Source organism: Hippoglossus stenolepis, chromosome 18 (assembly GCF_022539355.2).
Source record: "Hippoglossus stenolepis isolate QCI-W04-F060 chromosome 18, HSTE1.2, whole genome shotgun sequence".
Taxonomy (NCBI): domain Eukaryota; kingdom Metazoa; phylum Chordata; class Actinopteri; order Pleuronectiformes; family Pleuronectidae; genus Hippoglossus; species Hippoglossus stenolepis.
Window position 1 is genome coordinate 19,471,191 of NC_061500.1, and position 18,366 is coordinate 19,489,556.

General features: G+C 44.0%; 1 protein-coding gene across 2 annotated transcripts in view; it reads right to left on the reverse strand.

Annotated features, from left to right (window-relative positions):
* grk3 (G protein-coupled receptor kinase 3) overlaps window positions 1–17,679 on the reverse strand; it is a 60,732-nt gene extending 43,053 nt beyond the window's left edge. Inside the window, exons 1-2 of one of the 2 annotated variants that reach the window (XM_035184271.2) lie at window positions 15,471–17,679; window positions 4,240–4,316 (exon numbers count right to left, since the gene is read on the reverse strand). In XM_035184271.2, the coding sequence (XP_035040162.1) occupies window positions 4,240–4,316; window positions 15,471–15,583 (190 nt within the window). In that variant the 5' untranslated portion in view covers window positions 15,584–17,679. The remainder of the gene's footprint in view (window positions 1–4,239; window positions 4,317–15,470) is intronic. The other variant, XM_035184272.2, reaches the window with a different exon arrangement.
* Window positions 17,680–18,366: the final 687 nt, after the last annotated feature.

The following is an 18,366-nucleotide window of genomic DNA, read 5'->3' on the forward strand; positions in this document are numbered from 1 at the left end:
TCCTCAGAGCATGACAGGACCAGAAACCGATCCATCATGACGGAGATCTAATGTAGACAAAGCCACTGGAGCTGTATGAGCCCATGTATCCCTGTACAGATCCAGCTGTTTGAAATGCACATAATCTGTGACTTGGGTCAATATCCATTTAAATGCAATATGAATTTAAATCACAAGAGTGTCTGTTCTGGTTAACTGCCACAATAACTCTACAGATGACCATAAATTTAACAATTTGAATGCGGCATTTAGAGTTTAACATAAAGCTTCTTTCAGACATGCATGGTGATGGCACTTCTAAAACGCCAGTCGCAAAAATGAAAAAAACTAAAAGAAAACTAATATCTACCAGTGAACAGAGATGAAGATGTCAAGAGAGTTTGTGGTGATAAGGTGCTGTAAACATGATCATGTGATCTCGGCAGCAGAGTTAATATGTCACATCCTGCTTCTGTCTGCTGCACCCGGCTGCTCCACCACTCGCCTGAATAACACAGAGGATTTGTTGCTTTTGTTAATGTGTCTGTGGAGAAAACCTCCCGCTGTGTTGTGCATGTGTGAAAAGCAAACTGCGGGTAAACTCCATAGCCAATTCTCGGGCTCTTACCCGTAGGTCATGTCTGAAAACAGCTTAAGTGTCCGTCCCATGAAATTGGTCCCAATTGTGTCCCATTTGGAAATGTTGATCCGTCTGTAAAATGCTGCCTGGGCAGGTTGTGGTCATGTGGTCGTTACACTTTAAAACAGTTTAAAATCAGGTGGTTCGACAGTTGTCTGTTTTTACTTTGTCATTCAAATGTGTACAGCATGCAGGCTCTCTCAGCCTCACAACTACAATATTTCTTGAAGCCGCACTGGCTAATGCAACACAGTCTGTGGTCGGAAGCTCTCTCAGATCTATCTGTTGTTACGTTAATGGTCCAAGCGAGAAAAGCACGACGAACCAGTAGAGCAGGATGGAGGCAACTCCATCGCCATCTTAGTCCTTCAAAACAAGAGCCATGTAAAAGGGTTTTACATATGCTCATGATGACTAGTCACTGAATCAAACTAAGGCTAAAATGTTAACATCATCACCGGCTTAGCAAGTAGAAGACATGGCAATAAAGACACAGCATTGTTCTTGAATTGTGCAGTATTATGAGGACAATTCAAACTGTTTTCTTTATTTACTAGCCAATGATTGACGGGGTTTTCTTTCTTAGTTACGTCTTAAAAGACTGATCAGAAAATCCTTGCTCCGAAGAGTTCAGACTCAATGGTCATTAATAATTGTCAAATTCTTCTACAATAATATTGATGAAAATGCATCATTAGCAATGTTTGTGTAATTTTAAAAAGGTCTGTACAGTATAAAGACAACAGAAAGCTAAAACCACCTGATCATATTGAACGAAAAAGCTGTAGACCAGAAGATCAGAATTAAACTGAGTTCACCTCCAGATGCATCTGTATCGGCAGCAATGCAAGTAAACTTATAGTAATTCATCTTAAATTGGAGTATTTAACCCAACAGACAACCACAGAGTTGATTGCTCCATACAAACGCTAACACAGCTTGGATGTTGACGGAAAAAGTGACAGATACCTGGGTCACTATGTATTGATCGGAGCAAAATCATTATTATTATTAATCAAACATTAATGGATAACAATAAACTATATCACAGGAATTAGGAAGGAGACAACAGTCTCTTGATTACCAGGTCCCAGTCCCAGGAGCAGGGGTGCACTGATTGGTCTGGTAACGAGTGTTTTCTAGGGAGACAAGCTAATGAGACCTGAGACTTGGACTAATGACCAGCAGAAACCCGGGGGCCTGCTCAGGCACTCAGAAGGCGATAGTAGATGAGGAGGGAGAACAGAAGAGCAAAGCAAAGCAATGGTGCGGTCGCAGAGAAAAGCTGTGCGAAGGTGAAAAGATCCGGGATTTGATCTCGGCTCTTCTTTTTTTCCTTTGTTACACATATATTTGCGGCACTAGTCCTATGAACAACTAAGTGCAACACTGTGGAAGCCTTCCACAAGAGAGCACTATGTCCGCAGTTATACCCATGTTTAAATGAGTTCAGGGCAAGTAATCAATACTAGTAGTGTTACTACTATTACAAACAACAATGTGCAGACTTATCGATCATCTATCAGTAGGGGATGCTCTGGTGATTTCCCCCTACGCACCAATCATTAGCTGTAGTGACCCTTTGGTCCAAATAATGCAATTTGAAAAATTCCAAAATAAATCAATAACAAACATCATTATCCAGCATTATCCAGCAACAAGTGTGAAAAACCAAAATCTTGGTGGAAACAAAAGGTTAGTCTTTTCTAACATAAACCATTAATCATTTCTTTGTCAATAATCATCTCATCTCAGCTCCAGATTTGATCAAACATTTTAGAATTGAAACATTAAAAGAATAGTGTGGTTAGTCCTCTGCATATTGTGGAGAATGAACATATATCATCTGGCATCAAGTGTTGCAATATAATTGGAAAGCTAAGTATTTAGTTTCACAATGATGTATAGCATAAGGGTGTGCACCCACATCCACACACACAAAATGAATTAGAAAAGAGGAAATGAAGTGATGATACTGAACATAAAGAGACAAAATATAGAGAGCAATGAGTGTGACAGCGGGAGGACTGAAGACAAAGAGGAGGAGGCAGGGAATTAACGCGGCCTATTCTCACAGGGGGGGCTGAGACCTAGAACAGTAAGTAAACCATGCAGAAGCCTGCAGGGCAGCTGTGGTCCCCTGGTACACCACAACTTCTGGCACAAAGCCTGTCTGCTCAGAATGGAAACACTCGGAGGAGTCGGCACAGAGGCGCTGCTACCGTCTGGAGGGCAGGAGGAAGACATGACGCTCTGCACTGAGCTGCTGCATCAACAGTGCTAACACGGAATACAAACAGAGCCGCCACATGATCACAGCCAAGAACTCTGCCTGGAGAGGCAACAGCAGGTATCTGTATGAAAGGTTACTGAGCAACCACCACCATACTGATGCTCAGAAACCCTGACATTCAGGAGAAAGTGAGAAAAGACTTTTTATCCAATGTGCTCTATGACTCTGAAGCAACAATAACGATAAAGAAAAAGTCTGAGTCTGGCTAAAACTTAAGTGGCTGATTGTGATGAAGGCTTTTGTCCAGTTGGCTTTGTGGGTATGGATGTCAGGACCAGCAGCATGGTAAAAATCCCACTGAGACCAATAGCAACAGAGTTAACACCGAACCTCTGACAACAAGCGATCAATGTGGCAGAGCGAATAGCAATAGACAAGGATGCACATTATTTGCATAGCTCAGGTTCCACTTAGCAGCAACACTGGCATTAACAAAACCACACTGCACTTGATTCTGTGACTGAAGAGAACAGTATCATATCTGAAGATACTTTTTTACTCATTTGGATTCTGCTTTTATTCACAAAAATCAAAAACAAATAACATCTTAGTGGAGACATGCACTCTTTTGTGCACTGACATAATTCTGGGTGGCAGCAACAGCCTGCAGATGACATGAACAGCAGAAGATACAAAATGCTGATTATAAGTCTGACACATGAGAAAGTTACAGACTGCTAATCTATTTAACAGACTATTTGATGCAAACAGTGAGGGACCTGATTCAGATCTGGGATGTTTATCTACAATAACACAGAACCAACTTGCTGTTGTACACAGCAGCACTTTCCCTCCCATCATCGTCTCATTGTCTACCAAGAGCAGACAACAGCGTGCAGAGAGCACAATAATCAAACATCAACCATGTTTCAGTTCAGCCTTTTGACAATTATTGTTAGTTTGTTACAAATAATATAATTTGGAAAATGACTGTCATTTAAAAAGACTAGAGCTATGGCAGCAGCTCTGCAAGGCTGCAAATTAATGTGTGCATCGACTTTCAAAACAATCCATCCAGTATTTAAAATTTCATTTAAAATCTAAAAGAATATAAGAGAAATCATTAGAGCCAGAACAAGACCAATAAATATTGGCTTGTTACAGATAAATCAGTACAGGTGTTGGATGAGGAGTAAGACGAAAATAACAGCAATAATATTATTACTACATTATATTGAACTGTTGAACACAGATATCGAACTTGCTTTACTCTCAAACACAGTGCATGTGGTTGGAAGCCCTGGAAGATGCAAGCAAGACACCTGGGCTGTTTTCTACAGCATTTCCTTGAATCCTTTAATGCGATAAAAGAAATGTTGACACTTACCAATTTTCTGGTTGAAGATTTTGTCAAATGTCAGTTCATCTCTCTCCTCCAGGTACTTCTGCATCACACTGCGAATACTGTGAACACAGTTTGGTGGGGGTTGGGGAGAGAGACATGGATTAATACACACCATAATCAACAGCTCACACAAAGTCAGATACAATAAGCAAATCTCCAAAAAATGTCAGAGGCCAGTCCCGTCCTCCTCCACCTCAGTGTGTGATCCTGGCCTCGGTTTAGGACTCGCCCTGCCACCTGTCCCCTGACAGAGTCCAATGGTGGGGAGGAAAGAGGAGGACACATGGGAGGCTGCGGGGAACCTGGAGAGATACATGCTACCCTGGGAACAGGTGTTAATGAGAGTGGGGAGAATGAATCAATTAGCACCCCCTCCATGGGCTCATTAACACCACACCAGGACCAAGCATACATGAGTGGCGGGTGCCCAGGGTTCACCTGCAAACACCTCTGCAGGATCGCACTGAATATGTGCCAGCAAAAAGCAGCCCTGGCTCCTTGTGGCTACGCCATTTTATTTCCAGTATTTACATTTTGACAGAGCTCACTCCCATGTCCATATGCCCACGTGGCTAGGTACTATTGTTTATCGGTGCACCAGGAGCCATACAACTTTACTAACCTGCTGCCACAATTAAGTCTAAATTAAACGCAAATGAAAGCAGAGAGGCATCTCCTGAAAAGGATGTTAGCAACTTCACTGAGCACTGATGCCGTCTTGAGTGTGTGAAAGAGAACTTCTTACACTACGGCATGAGGCTTTAATGCACAAATGTTCTTAACTCCTAAACAGTGCAAGTCATAACAACACCCTTATGATCCATCAGTGAACAATACTGAGCATTTTCAAATTCAAATGGAATTTCTCTTTGTGCAGTTGCTCAGTTATAAAAACAATGGGTCTCAATGGATTTCAACAGTCTTTAATGTGTCATAAAACTATTCTCTCTTCTGCTGTCCTCATAATGAGCTGATCAGCATCCCATACTGAGCATTTTGATCTACCAAAGCAGTGAGATGGAAATACTATGCGTCTGTGGGATTGTCTATTTAATGCAGTTATCGATGAGAAAAGTCAGTCGACAAAGAATTACGAATGATCTATATCAATAGTATAGGTAACAAAACTAGGCTGTTTTTATACGTAAAAACAACAACTTCTAAACAATTTTGATGATACAGACTTATAATTGGGACAATGTCACGTCGGTAAATGGTCTGTATTTATATAGCACTTTTCTAGTCTTCATGACCCATCAAAGTGCTTTACATTACATTTTTGCCATTCATCTATTCATACAGTGCATCTACTCTATAAGCAGCACTTTTTCTATGGGCCATTTGGGGTTCAGTATCTTGCCCAAGGACACTTCGGAATGCAGATGGGGAAGACTGGGATCGAGCCACCGACCTTTTGGTTGGAGGACGACTGCTCTACCCCTCAGCCACAGCCACCCCAAGTCATTGCCACAGTTCTCCCTGGATTTCTGGAACTGCACTATACAACTGAACTGTGCTGGAACCTGCTCTACGACACATGTCACACCAACAATCAGAGCCGCAGCTAGCAGCTAGCTATAAGAGACAACTAGCTCGCCACTTGCAGTTTGCACATCATGGCAGAGCCCCTGAAGAAACCAAAGAGGACATTGTCAGACAAAACAAAGAAGAGAATATAAGAGTGATTATCGGAGCATATTTCAATATTTCCAAGAGGCCAAAGGATGCAGGACATTAACTTTGCTTGTTTGCTATGTCTTGTGCTGTTGTGCTTGCTTGACATTGGGCTGTGTAGGTGAAGCTGTCAACTCTATTAAATCATCAGAAGCCACGTAATCCCATCTCGATAAAGGTTTAGCTGTCAAGTTAGCCAAACACGTGATTTAATACACACTTGCTTCATATTTATGACAGTGAATTACACATCTAATCTGTAGGGGGAGGCCAAGTACAGCCAAGAACGAATCTTGCATCGTGTTTCTTTAAAACAGAAGACTGTAAACTGTGGGTAACATATTTTCTTCTATTTGCTGTATAATATAATGAGAGATCATCAGACCAATGCTCTTACTGCAGTTGGTTTTGTGAATGCAACCTGGCCCCATGCGTGCTGACTTCTATGGGAGGTGGAATGAACAGTAGATGAGACATTTCTGCAGTTACAGGAACAAGAACCAAGGAAGTAAACACTTCCTCTTTTAGTTAGCAGAGGCCTTTTGTGTGCTCCACTGAATCATTCACGGCTGACTGTGGATGATTTGTATGAAACCTCACCACTTACGATGCTGCCTTAAGACCACTGCTAATATTTACTGCCAAATTCACTACAGAACACTAAAAATACTTTCTGGGGACTCTGTTCAGCCAGTACCCTTGTAAAAAGTCTGCAGAAAGTCAGGAAGAGCCGATGTAGGAACACAGCAGGAGATCCTACGCAGGATTCACCACAAACGAGTGGTGATGTTTCTAACATGCGACAGAATCAAAAAGGGGAAAAAAAGAAAAGAAATGTCTCCAGAAGAAAAAGCAGTGCCATACATGTAGAAGACAACGATGATTAAAGAGAGCTTTGGTGCTAAGGGCTGACACTGGTGTCGATGTGCTTTAAACAAAAACATGTGATCTACGCAGAAGAGTAAATACATTATGTCCTGCCTCTGCCTGTTGCACCACGCCTCACCTTAATGCTGCGGGGATGTATGTATGAAAGGCAAATTGCGGAGAAATTCCGGACCCAATTCTCCAGACATCTTCCAGGGATCATATCCGAAAACGGGTTAAGAGTTCTATCATCATCCTAATATAATGGAGGTAAATGCTTCGAATATTTGTGCTCCTGAAAGCATTGAAAATGTTATCTGAATACCTCAACAGCCACTTCTCATTCCAAAATACAACAACCATGTTACTGTGAAAGACTCACGGACCTTGTTGTGTCCTTGCTTTTCACCAAAGCAAACCTTAGTCAGTAACAACAGCAGCATTACACACCAGCATCAGCTTACGGGAGCAGATGACCGCAGCAGAACAGAAACAAAGGGGCTCCTGCTGTGACAATGCAGTGTGAGTGACAGGATGACTGCTGGGACATAGTGGTAAATAAGGCAATATTATCCACAGGGGATCGCCGTGATGCTGACAGCTTATGAGTGGTGGGCTGTCACAAGAGTATGAATATTGCTTGTATGTATTTGCTACATTATGAAGCAGCCTGGAGTCTCACTGAAAGATGGGCGAGATTAAACAATAATCAACAAAGTGCAAAGTGGCTTGGGGCATTATCCAAATATTTAAAATAAAATGTCACATACACCAACAGGTTGTACAGTGCTATGTTGTAGCATTGTGGACTCGATGCAACCCGGTAAACTCCAGTTATTCTCTTCAGCTTAGTCCTGATTTCTATGTCCTGTTGCCCAACCCTATTTCCAGTCTATTGATAACGTATCACCAAAGAAGGTGGCGCTCTTCTGCAAGCTAGTCTCATCCTAAACTAATATCCCCATACATATTTAAGATGATCAACTAAACACAAATTTTGGTTCATGTTGGTTCTGGTGATTCTTCGCCTTTTCAGAAGAAAACTGAACCGTTCTGTCCTTCTGGTTGGGCTAAAGGAATCTGTGAGATATCTGTGATGCTGCTTTGTACTCCACAATATCGAAAATGGATAATTTCAGGTTTTGAAAATATGCTGCTTTCCTTAGTCCTATATGACAGTGAATTAAATATTAGACAAAATTGGACATTTTATTAATCACCTTTGGCTCTGGAATACTGCAATGAACATTTGGACTGTTTTCCAATGTTCTATAGACAAAAAATAACTGGAAAAATTATCATTCTGCGACACATGGAGTTTGCAGCATGGTGGTTACATATGTTACTCCCATTTGGAGATAATTTGATGAACACCCAACCAACAGTATTCAGAGTGCCGTCACACCTGAGTGGCTTACGAGACATGATAGACTGCTGTTTTGATTATAAATGATGTAAGATATCATATTCCTGCCAGAAGCAGGGCTTCTGTGCAAATTGGTGCAAATTTTGACCGCATTTCCAGACCAATCTGAAAAAGAGTAGACATTCTATGTTCCCACACTCTTACGTCCTCTACCCAGGACTTTCTAAGTGCACCTTGAGCACGTTTTAAGGAGATTTTGCTTTCCAGTCAGTCATCCCTAAGGGGGACTTAGAGGGAGCTGTAGGAATGTACCAGTAAAGTTGATGTCAGCGGTCATTGAAGTTAGGAGACAGGACAACAACTCAAGTGTCCTTGAGCTAGACATGCGGTGAGACTACCAGTGAGATGTGGTGACATTGCAGGGACATTGCATTGTCCTGTGCCAGTACCCACTATATACTTACTATACGGTGGATACGCACATGTTCCATTAGAACATGCACTACACACCTTCCTTTTGGCTGAACTTACATTATGCCTCCATTACATCTGTTCCAGGATGAACCAGCTGTCAGCACAGTTGGATGAGAACAAACCTACCTTGCCAATCAAATTACCACTATTATAATAAGCCAAAAGGTACTAAAAGCCTTGTCTACCCTCCTACTGTGGCCCTTTTTTTAAACCAAAAGCAAGACCCTTCCAATGTTATCTGACCTTTTTAGGTGTCTCCCTAAACACACGTGATAATTGGTTGATCGATAGACATTCTCTATAGTTAATTGAATCTTTTTGAGTTTTGGGCTGTCAATACGCCAAAAAGAAACAAAGATTTGAACACTACAACTTGGGTTCTTAATTCAAGAAAATAATCAGGGTTACAAATAATTCAGTGATGATTAAATATCAGGTAGTTGCAACTCTGCAAAGCATATAGAAAAAATGTTGATCTACTTTACACAGCACTTGTTTTGATTACATAATTACTGCAATTAGGAAATTGTTGGCAGAGTAGTCAAGGCCTCTGAAAAAGTAATCTCTGCGTGTAGTAAACTTAAGTGATACTAGTCTCAACAACACTGAGAACCAGGTGGGCGAAGTCGGTTTGGAAACCCACATGTACTATGTGTATGTGCACCACAATGCCCTGGACTCAGTCGAGTAACTGTCAGTGCAGCAGTAAAAGGTCAGGGTATATACTGTGTGGAGGATCCAAACATGGTGAACTGATAACATCTCCCTTATCCTCCTGTGATTAGTTTAGTTTTACGTCTTCCTTTAGGGAGAAAGTCAAGTTTCAAAGCATCAGCGCCAATGTGTGTAAATGAACAAACACCCAGCTTCCATTAGGTGCTGATCTCCACTACTAACGCTGGTAACAGCTTTGTGTTGGTGACCCTTGCTGCAGCAAGTATGCAGATGTGTAAATATTTAACACATGAACAGGATGTCACTGGCATTTCCATAGCTCGGTCTGTGGGCATGTGCTTGAACTGTGATGATAGCGAACCACAAGATGATAGCTGATGGCCTATGTCCTGATCTGATAATTCTATTTTAGACTCGAATTGGTCTCTAGTTGTCACTCTATAAATACATATATATATTTAATAATACCAAATGATAAAAACACAACCAGAGTAGTGGGAAACAACACCTATTTCAGCTCATTCAAGCCTGTAGACATGTAATTATTCTCTTTACCACGAAGACTAGTTAGACTTTGGAACCTGTTTTTCTGGCTCCTGTTCCAATGGAACATGTGTAGGATTCTGAGGGAGCCGCCTACAAGACAAAGAAATTGTTTCTCCTCAATTCACTAAGAAAACTAAAATGTTTCTGATATAATAGTTTTAGTTTCAGTTGAGATAACTTTCTAACTGTTAAAACTCAATGCACTGTTACAATACACAATTTTTGTACTAAAAAAAAAGCGGAAGCTCTTAGATAAACAATGTTATCTCGGTGTTGGCTAAAAAGTAGGAGTAGTAACAATGTTACTTTGAGGATTTAGCACCTTGTGTGGTTTTAACACCATGGCACCACCCAAATGTAATCTTCTCCATTATGCTTTTGCTCTTGAGGTGAAATATAATTTAAAAAGGGAGCTCAATGGGAACTGGCAGCACCATCTGATGTTCAATTTCCAAGAAATCATGTGCACTTTAACACAAGTTAATACCTTAAAACTTAAAACTGACAGCGCAATCTAGTTTCTGATCCGCGTTCTGTAGAACCGGGGGGGACAAAGATCATCAAAAACACTTCACTAAAATACTGAGGAGTCAGCTGAAACTGTAGACAAAAAGCATCTAGGAGAGTTTTCAGAAACCCGTAATGAGTAGCGTGAGAGACAATGGTGCACTGGAAAATGCTAAGACTGCGTGTAACACTGCTTTCAGTGTTTGAGGAAGAATTGTCCTGGAGGGGTCAAATGGGCCCATTAGCCCTTTACTATTGAGTCACTGCCAGATCCAAGAGGGACATAAGCAAAACTGTATAACTACTAGGACAAAAACTACTGTGCGAATAACGACAAAACTTCCACTCCATGTGAGAATGCAGCATGTGTCTGGAAGGAACCCATTCGATTTTGGTGTAGATCTGAGGGCGAATTTCACTTTCTCAGCAGCGTTTACCGACCACGTCAATCTATGACGGAAGCTGGAGTGCATTCATGCACCTGCAATGAAAGGTACACAGACTAAAGAGTTAAAGAAAAGGGTCTCAGGGAGAGAGTACAGGCCGCTTGCAGGAATTGCAGCTGAAACTATGAGGTCTGACTGTCTGATGATGGTAACAACTTTATGGATGATAGTGTGAGTGGGCATGCAGTAAATAGTTCTGCAACGTTAGCATATACTGTTTATGACCATTCAGAGAACTCTGTCTTGCTCCTACTGCCCCTAAACTAAAGCCATATTCTTTTAGCTGTTTCAATGCAAATATTTCCTGGGACTACTTACTCCACTGACATTTTCTGATCTGCTAAAGTTTCATGATGAGCCAAAATATCTTTACATTTCTATGGGTTTCACATTGATCGATTTATTTGTCGCCAACACCACAATATTTACACAGACGACCAAATGTTGAATTTCTATTTCTGCTTTCACTATTTGAACTTCAACTGTAAAATCTTCTTCATTTTAAAGCTTCATAACGATTAACTCAGCCCCTCTTGTCCCTGCTCTCTCACTCCCATGTGTCATAGTCGGATTGGCCAAAACAACATCATTTGGTCTTTGTGAACGGAAAAGATGTGCTTATTTGCATATAGAGTGAGGAAGTGTGATCCAATACAAATGGTCACAGAGGACACATGTGGAGACGCATTATAATGCCAGGTGTGATTGGATCACCAAAGACGAATGTAACACCAGGTATGAACAGGGCCACAGACGTCATTATGGTTAGGTTATTTATTTTCTTTGCCACGTTTCAATTTATTTTCGAATTTCAAACATAAAGTGACCGCCCCACAGAGCACACAGACACTATAAAAACAGCCAACAAGTTAAGCCAACTCCAGCTGATAAAATCTAAAAATAAGAAGGCTGCTAAAAGCATCTATTCTGCTCTTGATTTCATGGCGATGTCTGGGGGCAGGGAGGGTGTAGTGACAGGGCGTTTGATGTTTTAACAGGGTCAATATCACAAAGGCGTACTCTGGCTGAAAGCCTGTAGTTCGGAGTCTTTACTACTACAACCACCAGAGTCAGATTTTGTTCTTGTACTTCCACCTCCAGGATAACTTGGTCAGGTCTACCCCATACCCCTCATCTCAACTGCCTCCAGTGTTGCTGTCAAAATCTCACCTCTCTGCCAGAGGACATAGCCTAGGCCTGCCGAGAATGTGGCAGCACCACACTATCTCCCAAGTGCCACATTTAACTGCCCCCCACAAGCATGCAGCTGAATGCTTCACACATGCTTTACTGCGACTGCTAAACCTGTGCATACATAAACGTTTGAAGGTGTTCACACAATCCCTACACCCCTTTATAAACGTTTTGCTATTTTTAGGAACTAGTTTCGCCGAAACCATACATACACACCCTTTTCCCTCTCACTCCTCTCTTGTGTTGTTTCCATCACGCAAATTTTTTTACATACGATTTAATCCAGTTATGTCTGACACTTTATTGTGACAATAATAACAATGACCTAACTGACATGTTTTGGATAAGTTTTCATATTACTGCATGTTTAATAATGCCTTTACAAGTCTGTTAGCTGAGGCCTTTATCTCTGCAGCTGCTGCAAATAATAAAGTCAACATGAAACCTCTTGATAAACACACACATTCACAAAAGCAGTGCACCATGCTGGTTTGGGTTGGTTCATATAGAAACACCTCTGCCTGGTGCAGATGACAACAACATAAACTAAGTGTGTGCAGGTCCCGCCGATTACCTCTTATTCTCTGGTTGATAAGGTGCTAATCAGTCAAATGATCTGGTGTCATCTTTAGTCTCAGCGGCACACGGTTGCCAATCCTTGGATTAACTTCTCACGTCAATGTTTTGCAACTTGGATTCTAGACTGAGCATCTAATGAGCAGCCATGAACTCAATTAGCTTGGCATACAGTGACACTGTCAGACAAGCGGATCCTGATTACCTTCTCATTGGCTACAAACACACAAACCTAAACTTTTTACTAACAACTCAACAGCGTATATGAAGAAGAGGCCCTTCAACAGCACTACTCTATACAGCCACACAACAACTAACTGCCAATCAATAAGGTGTCTCCTGTCACCCAGGGAGTTGGATTTCATACAGATTTATAGATTTAATAAAAGTAACTTACACAATTTTCCCAGATAATCCAATTAAATAAGGGTCTTAGATTTGAATGCTTCTTCATTTACAGAACATGGTGACAATCTGTAATTTCCTAGGCTACATCCACATAGTTCTTTTTCAAGATGCATTATACCTGGTGTCCACACTACTCCAGACTTTTCCGACACCTAAAACCGAGAACTTTGGAAATGCTACTGGCCCCAGTTTAGTTTGAAAACCCCGGGGGGTGTGTTTTAGTCTGGAGGAGAAGAAACGGCAACTCAGTCACCTGCATTTGCTTCCTGAATGGGTCTCATCAATCTGCAACTAAGCAACCAGTTCCAGGTGGAAAATCTGCTTCTGGTTTACACCAGCATGCACATGACCAGTGTACATGAATGACCGCGCATCTTCAGGTGTTGGCATGAATGGGGATAATTCCTAATATAGAGCTCTTCTGGACGGAGATCAATACCATTAAGAAAAAAGTCGACAGAAAGGTGTTTTTCTTTTCTGCAGAATATGACACATTTCCCCAAATGTCATACAGTGACCAGCATGCAGGTGCAGCTGTGAATTAGTGCACTACAGAAATTTAGAGCAAACTTTCAAGCCTGCGGGGGTTCGTGGATTTAAAACATGCATCAGTGGAGTTCTCCTTTAAAAAGCTAAACTGGTAACTATACTGGTTCTCCTTTAGAGTCAATTTGTTTGAAGCAATGAACCGAACACAACAGCACAACTCAGACTGTCACTGGTGGGCTGAAAAATACCTTATTAGAACTTGGTTGTTTAATTTTGTGTGTCTGTGCTGAAAGCTCAGGCATGATCATATTTACTGCAGACTTCAGGAACATGAGTGTCTGTAACGCTGTGTTGCAACTGTGGTGTTATGCAACATCAACACAACTTTGTTTGTACAAATATTTAATGTGACAGAATGTACACTGTAATGGGTTGGCTCTCTCCAGCAAAGCTTTGAATTCTGCAAGCTCATTCTAATATTATACAGAGATGAGCTGAAACCAATACAACCCTGAAGGAGAGAATCCAACATTTATCAACTTGCAAACCACTCACAAAAGGTTGGCAGTAATGTTACGGGGGGAAGGTCATGTTGAGAAATATTTGTTAACAGATAACCAGTCAAATATGTAGCAGTAATAAAATAATCATAAAATAATCATCCAGAGGGAGCAGTTTGGTGTTAACCTGTCTAAGTATTGACGTTTAAGATACATCTCAAGTGCCAGAAGAGAGAATTCATTACAAACCCGGAGAAGGTGAGACTACTCTTCTGAACCTGCCAAGACGGCAGGGCTTTCCAGCTTTTTATGAAACATTAATGTATAGATGAGATGTAGAGGGTGACAAATTGTATTATATCCTCGACTCTGACAATTGATATGGACTGGCACATTTAAAGGATATCCTTTTACCAACCCATTTCAGTTGGGGAAAAAAAAATCAACAGGCTATGTATTCAGTACTGTGTCCGCCCCTGTCGGGATCATTGCTTTCGCCTGATCTGCCGAGACAAGTCATTAAGTACTGAAATAGCTGACCTCCAAAGATCAGCTTTGAATAGAATTGTCAAATCACAGTGTACCGCCACTGTATTTACACACGTGTGGAGTACAAGTGCCAATAACTTACAATGTCCCACATTTGAACACTTCCTCTTCCATCAACTTGCGTGCCACAAGCCTCCAACCTGGCCTAAAGAGACATCGTCAAGCCCCTGACAAGCTGCAGTTGCAGAGACAAAACGATGTGCAGTCATGTAGCTGGTGGAGGGATGAGTTGCGGGTGGTGGGGGGGTGTATTATGTATATCCGATTTTAGCTGTAGTCTGCTCTGATGGCCTGATCACACTGGGCGCCTGCAGACAGCGCAAGTGAGCTGGGGTTTCCGGATCAAGAGCTGCATATGCTGATAGTGAAACTGCACCAAAGGGCTGGGAAGGTACACCGCACCACAGATGAGACTGAGCTGCCTCAAGTATGTGGCACATGCTACACCAGACGCATCTGTGATCAGACTGCCAGTCAAGCAAGGCTGGCAGCAGAAGGGGGATGTTTGACAGGACACTTTGGCACCAAGATATCAGGGTTGGGAAATAATCAACACGTGGTGGTAGTGTTTGAAAAAAGACAGATACCATGACAGAGAGTGTGTGTGTGTGTGTGTGTGTGGCCGCATCACGACCTGCTGTAGCGGCCTCCATTAAGATACACTAGAATTCCCGAGATGTTAACATAAGGCTAACTTCTGGCAAAGGTATAGACGTATAGGTTGGAGATGACGTGCCGATTGAGCCGCTGCGTGGGTGTTTTGGTGACATTGTAAAGCTCCACAGTCTTATTTCACTTTAAGTCACAGGTTTGAGAGGAAGCACGTCTCCATCTCCCTACATGGCTGCATAGCGTGCACACACAAAAGAGATCCATCCGTCTGACATGCAAACAAACACAAGCCTGGGCCGCAGCACCAGGGCTCTCGGTAAATGGGCTTACCTGGGCTCGGGCAGGATGATCTTCTTGCTCGCCCGGGCCGCCGGTGTAGACTTGCTCTTCTCCATCGCCATCAAATAACTGACATCGGCGAGTACTGCTTCGAGGTCCGCCATCTTTCGACCCTGGTGCGACCACAGCTGATACGAGAACCGGAGACGGGGAGATGGGTTTGGTTGTCAGGGAATTAAAAAATTGGGTCCGGCGCCAGATGTGACCAGCATCAAGGGCCGAGGTGCGTGACGGCGGGGCGGACAATCGACTTGGAGCCGCGTCGCTGTCTCCGGCTGCGGTGTGTTCACCTCGCCTCAGACTGCCATCGTTGTAAAAGAAAAGGGGAAATTCAGGGAGAAAGACATTGGGTGACAGGTTAGGTGAGAAATGACAGTCACGGGGCCCCGCCTGATCACCGTCCTTGTAATCCCATTTAGTGCAGAATGTAAAACAGAAAACACATGCGGGCTTCTGGGGGCGGCAAACAATGCAAGGAAAGGCTGATGAGATCTGTTGGTGAGGCCAGCTCCTCCTCGCGTTGTAGCAATCTGTCTCACAGAGAGGGGAAGGTGCACCAGGTGTCGGCTCTGGGGACAGCTGTCAGATCCCACGGGTCACTGGGGACTCCTCCGGTCCTCCTCATGGAAATGGGTCCACACGGCGGGTCGGTCTCCAGTGCAGCATGTGTTTTCTGGGATTTTCCCTCAAAGTGTAAACACACGCCGACAGAAGGAAAAAAAACCACTTAGCTCCTTCCGTGTCTGGAAACCAACAACAACAAAAAAAACAGTCTTACGGTGGTTAGAACAACACGTGTGGTCGGGTCTCTTCCCTTGGTCTCAGAGAAGTGAAATGAAGGGGGCTCGGGGTGTGGGGGGGGGGAGGACAGTGGGCGACAGGTTGAAGTGTCCACCGCCGATGTCCTGGATGTGTCTCGGCTTGCGCGCACATACAAACAAAAACACACGCAAGTCTCTCAGGCGCGTTTTTGGCACAAATAAAACCACGCAAGCACAGGTTGGAGACGGGTCGGGACTCTGGGTCTACATCCCCCCGCAACAAGGACTCCACACACCGCGGTCGTGTTTATGTTGCCGTCGTTGTTGCTGGCTTCCTGTGTAGGCTGCAATGTTCCTGCTTATCGCCTCATCAATCTCTCTCTGCCCCTCTCACACACACACTCACACACACATGCACAAAAAATGTCGCCCGAGAAAGACGCGTTTAGACACTGAGAGGTTTAGCACCCAATCCAACCCAAACAGGTGGGCGTCATCAACTAACCTCGAGCCAAATCCTCAACGCCCGAGAGCTAGCTCGCTTTAGCCCGCTTGCAATGTCGATATTTGGGTTCGTCTGCTAGTTAGCTTCCGCGCTAGCTAGCGAAAAAAATGAAACCTGCTAGCCAGTAGGCTAACTAACGAGCAGCGTGTAGGGAGATGAATCTCGCTATGCATCCAGGTTGGGTTCCTCCAGCTCGGCGGACACGTTAAATGTCCCGGTTGTCAGCAGCAAACGCGGCGAGCAGCTGGCACCAACAGTTAGCACTGGCTCGGCTTCAGGCAGCGATGTGCTTGACAAGCTAACGGCTGCGAGGAGACTGGCTGCGGGGATTGGGGAAGTCTTGCAGCGTCCCCGGAAAGAAACAGTCATCGAGGGTTCACTCGAGTCCAAAACAACGACACGATGGCACAGAATAATCCATGGCAGCTTGTTGTGTTACCCCGAGCATTGGGGGGGAACCTCCTCGCCTGGAGACCCAGCACAGAGCTACTGACTGTGCGCCGATAGTGACGCTGATGTCTGGCGGTGGAGGAAGGGGCGGAGGAGGGGGGAGGGAGAGCTGCTGGGAGATGGAGCTCCGCTGGAGCAGCGGTGGCTGCGCCGCCCGTAAACCGAGAACTTTGCCCCGGCGCTGTAAACCTGCCGCTGATCCGGTGACACTCCAGGCCTCGGGTCGGCAACACAAGAGGCGCCCGACAGAGTCCCCCGTCGCTCCCCTCGGAGCCGCAGATCTCCGGTAACGACACGAGTCGAGCGGGTCCTAGCCTACCAGGCTCTCCGTGCTGGGGCAGCCCACGCTCGGCTAGGTAGCTGTCCGTCCGTCGGTCGTGAGTGCCGAGCGTCTCCGTCCGCTGCAGCCGATCAAGCTGCTGGTTTCCCTGCCCCGGTGTGGCACATGTGTCAGTGAACCCCCAGCCTGGGTTATTTTCCCTGTGTTTTTTTCTATTAGCACAGTGGCACTGCTCTGGTTCAACTTCCTCCCACTGCGGCGGGGAGAGGCTTGTAAAACACGGAGCGGCTCGCTGTGCACTGGGCCTGGGCCACACTGGGTGTCGACAGAGGGGGGAAATAACATTGTTTTTGAAATCTTTATTAAATTTTTTTGACATTTGTGTCCAAACAGCATCGTCAACCGAACCACACACGTGACCCCTTGCGCGGTTTGCGCTGTGATCGCAGCTTCATCTCCAGGATTGTCCATATTTGGAGCATTTTTGTCAGTGGAGATTTATGACTGAGCGTTGCACTGGGAACAGCATCTGTTTACATGAGATTTCCCGGATGATGGAGGAGGGGGCTTTTAAAGATAAAGACGGGCACCAAACAGGCCTATTTGAATTGGATGAGTGCTACGGCCTCGCTGCAGCACATTTAGCATACAAACAGGCTTGAATAATGACCCTCCGCCCCCAGCCCAGTGTCACATAGGTCGCTGTTCCCATTGCATCTGAATGGTCACGCAGCAGCAGCAGCGGCCTCATAATGAATGTTACCGCTCAGTCAGTGGTTCTCTGTAGATGCTCCGGTGAACAGACTGGGTAGTGTCTGGTGGAAGCGCAGCGCCGCTTCCTGGCCAGCAGCGGTACTGCTCCTCATGCAATGCAGTGCACAGGCCTGCACG